Genomic DNA, 3,350 nt, shown 5'->3' with positions numbered 1-3,350 from the left:
AGCAAATTGAAAAGATAAGAGGCTCTTATTTCACATTATAGCTTGTCAATATCAGTAATTTGAGTTCCTAATTCGTACAAAACTGTAGACGTAGTATTTTGACTTCATCTAATTTGAACCAGTGCTGCATTCAACATACCATGCGACATAAAAAAATCGAAGTTTAACTTTGTTTTTTAATATTTACTTTTAAATTAAGAAATTAAGTAAGGTATAGTTCTAAAATTTGAATTATAATCTACAGTTTGATAACAAATAAATAAATAAATTCATAAAATAGTAGTTCAATAATATTTTGAATGGGAGTCAACAAATGTGATGACACGGCGTTTCACCCGTGACCCATTTGGAAAGGGTTAACTAGCTCTTGTATACAGGAGGGTGAATCCTTTGCTTAAAAACTTTTTCTAAACAGACAACAAATTCTGTAAATGTAACAAATATGCTTAACTGCTGATACAACTGAAGTAGATTTTTCTTATTTTGTAACTTTAGAACAAGGAATTGCAGAGAGCATGAATGTTACATATATAACCGAAGTAGATTTTTCTTATTTTACATGTTTTTTTCATTTTAAAACAAGGAATTTCAGAATGTAAAGGCTGTTAGGATAGTTTAAAGCTTATTAAGAATCTGTTTTTACTATAGAAAGGAATTTTATGATAATTTTATAGAGGTATTTCATTGATTTCACAAATCACATGATTATAGTTTACTCTACTGAATTGAAAGTCAGTTACTAAAATTAGTTCTGGGTGAAAAATAGCAAATTTGTCGTCTGTCATGTTATGTGATGCTGTAAATTATCTCAGTGATGTACAATAAAGGAAGATGTATTGAGAGACTAGATAGTCTTTGACTCTTGTTTTTTTTTTTTGACAGCTGGGCACAGATCTAAAAATATGCAAATCTTGCATTGATATGAATTGCTTTTGATTGTTAGAAAGGAATGGTTGACATCCAGTATGGTGGCAATGAATAAAACAGAAAGCTCACGTGGGAGACCTCTTAAAGTAATGTCACTGTGAGAAAACAACAGTTCTAAATTCTATGTATTGGAAGCACAAAGACATGGAATCTATACTAAAATAGTGTGAAGCAACTGAAAATAAAATCTTCACTAAGCTTGAAGAATTTAAAGATTGAATTAAAACACAACTGCCTTCTTATATATTGTAGTATAATTTTATTGCAATTGTTGGGATGCTGACTTTTTACCCAATATAATGCTGTGCAGTTTCTTAACTTTGCCTTCTTATTTGCATTTAATTATGTGTAATTAGGTTCTGTGTTTTTCCCATAAAGTTGTTCTAGTATTGCAAAACATCTCACATGAAATATTTACTCTGTATTAGCAAATCAATAGTCAGAATAAATTTAAATACTCTTATACTTGTTTTGTGTTATTTGTACCTGTACACTTCAGTGTGCCAAATTCATTTGACATGACATGTAGAGCATCTGTAAAGTTGGTGATTAAAATGTCTGTTTGTTGCAAATAGTACATTTTAGTTCTGTCTGCAAATCTAATGAAACATTTATTTTATAATGAAGGCACCTATTGTAAAATTTAGAATTAAATGAATTTTTTTTTTTCATACAGACAACTTTAGCAGAATTCCAAAAGTCAGAATTTTCAGTTGTACGTCAGCATGAAGAGTTTCTCTGGCTGCACGATTCTTTGGAAAGTAATGAAAAGTACTATGGTTTCATTGTAAGTTATTTATAATACATTTATCTGGTATCATTTTTGAAGTGTTTAAATGGTGCACTGATTGATATGGTTGATTTGATATTTATAAAGAATTTGTTTAGGTATGTTATTTATGTTAATCCTGTATCTCAAGACATTATGGACCACTTGTTGACATTTTTCTATATTTGTAAGCTACAAGAAACATTTAATTTGAATTTGGAGCTTTATGTTAAATTAGCTTTGATTGGTTTTAGATCAAGGTAGTGGAGTACTTAGTCTTTTCATGTTAACAACTCTTTATTGCTTATCTGTATACAGATATGTGGAGTTCTTGATATAAATGCTATAAAAATCTACTTGTCCTTTCTAAAACCTACTCACCCACTCCCCATAACATACACCAAAAAATAGAATATAACTTCAAGAATTTTGCTTTTATTTAATGCTAAATTAAAATTAAATGCCAAAATGTCGTGCCCTATGAAACAGATTACAAAATATCTTTTTTCACTCGGCCTCTTAATGATAGATGACCATCAATTAGATTAACAGTATTTTTTCTGTAACATAAATAAGAAAAAAAAAGATTCTGAGATTAACACATTGAGACAGTGAGATAAAATGTACTGGTGACCCAATTAAAGTTAAGAAAATGACATTAAGTATTCCTTATAGGTGTGTTGCATTATACAGTGATGTTGTTTTTCTTTCGGGATATACACTGGCAATTTTTTTTTATTCTAAATGGTTGGTTAGTTATTACAATACACTGAAGTATCGACAAATATAGCTGTTTTTTTTTTCTAAATGGATAGTTATCGTGATACACACAAACTGAAATAGGCAAGTCTTGTTTCGTTTTTCTAAATGAGTAATTATTATGATACATAGAGGTGAACATCAGATTTTTCAAAACTGGCAAATTCAGTTTCTTTCTGAATGGTTAGTTGTCATGATACCTGCCTGTAACTACTGTTAGTTTGGTGTAGTAATAAATATTAGTCCAAAATATAAAATTAGAGTGAAAATTAATATAACAAATGTAATGTTTGGTTATTTTGCATTTTATTAACATGTTAATTATACCAAAATAAAAAGGTTGGTTGCCAAGTAAAGCTAAGTATGAGAAAAGGTGGAGTGATGTCATAGCATACTATGATGTCACTCTTCCTTTTCTCACATTTAGCTTTTGGTCATTCCCAGTTTGCCTCTGATAAATAAAGGTTTACATTTAAAAAGTGCTCAGATTTTGTATGCTTGTGTTAAATTATTTTTTTTAACTTGCCTGTTTTCTTAACATTATGGTTGTATGTAGAATGAATATGTTCTACTGCCTTAACTCTTTCATCATGGGCTTGGTCCCTGGAACTGACCCCGTAACCATTTTGTGCTTGTTATAGTTTTTATGCTATAACTTTTAAATTAGTGAACAGATGTTAATGAAATTTGGCAGATTATCAGTAAACATTACAATGCTTTCATATGCAAAATATCAAATTTTTATATTAAGTCTTAAGGTTTATAAAGCAATGTTTTTCTCATGTCTAATTATTATTTTTTGTATGTTGCCTATCTGTCATGCAAAGTAGTATTAATTTTAGGATTAAAAATACTATTATGCATCAAAAAATTTTGAAATTTCACAAAATCTTTA

At 29.0% G+C, this 3,350-nt stretch overlaps 1 protein-coding gene across 1 annotated transcript in view; it reads left to right on the top strand.

Moving 5' to 3' along the window:
• Positions 1-3,350, top strand: part of LOC106469872 (sorting nexin-6-like) — a 49,980-nt gene that overhangs the window by 18,389 nt on the left and 28,241 nt on the right. Inside the window, 1 exon segment of the mRNA XM_013930385.2 lies at positions 1,604-1,714. Within this exon segment, the coding sequence (XP_013785839.1) occupies positions 1,604-1,714 (111 nt within the window).

Source organism: Limulus polyphemus, unplaced genomic scaffold (genome assembly GCF_000517525.1).
Source record: "Limulus polyphemus unplaced genomic scaffold, Limulus_polyphemus-2.1.2 Scaffold99, whole genome shotgun sequence".
NCBI classification, from domain to species: domain Eukaryota; kingdom Metazoa; phylum Arthropoda; class Merostomata; order Xiphosura; family Limulidae; genus Limulus; species Limulus polyphemus.
This window is presented reverse-complemented; position numbering and strand designations above follow the sequence as displayed.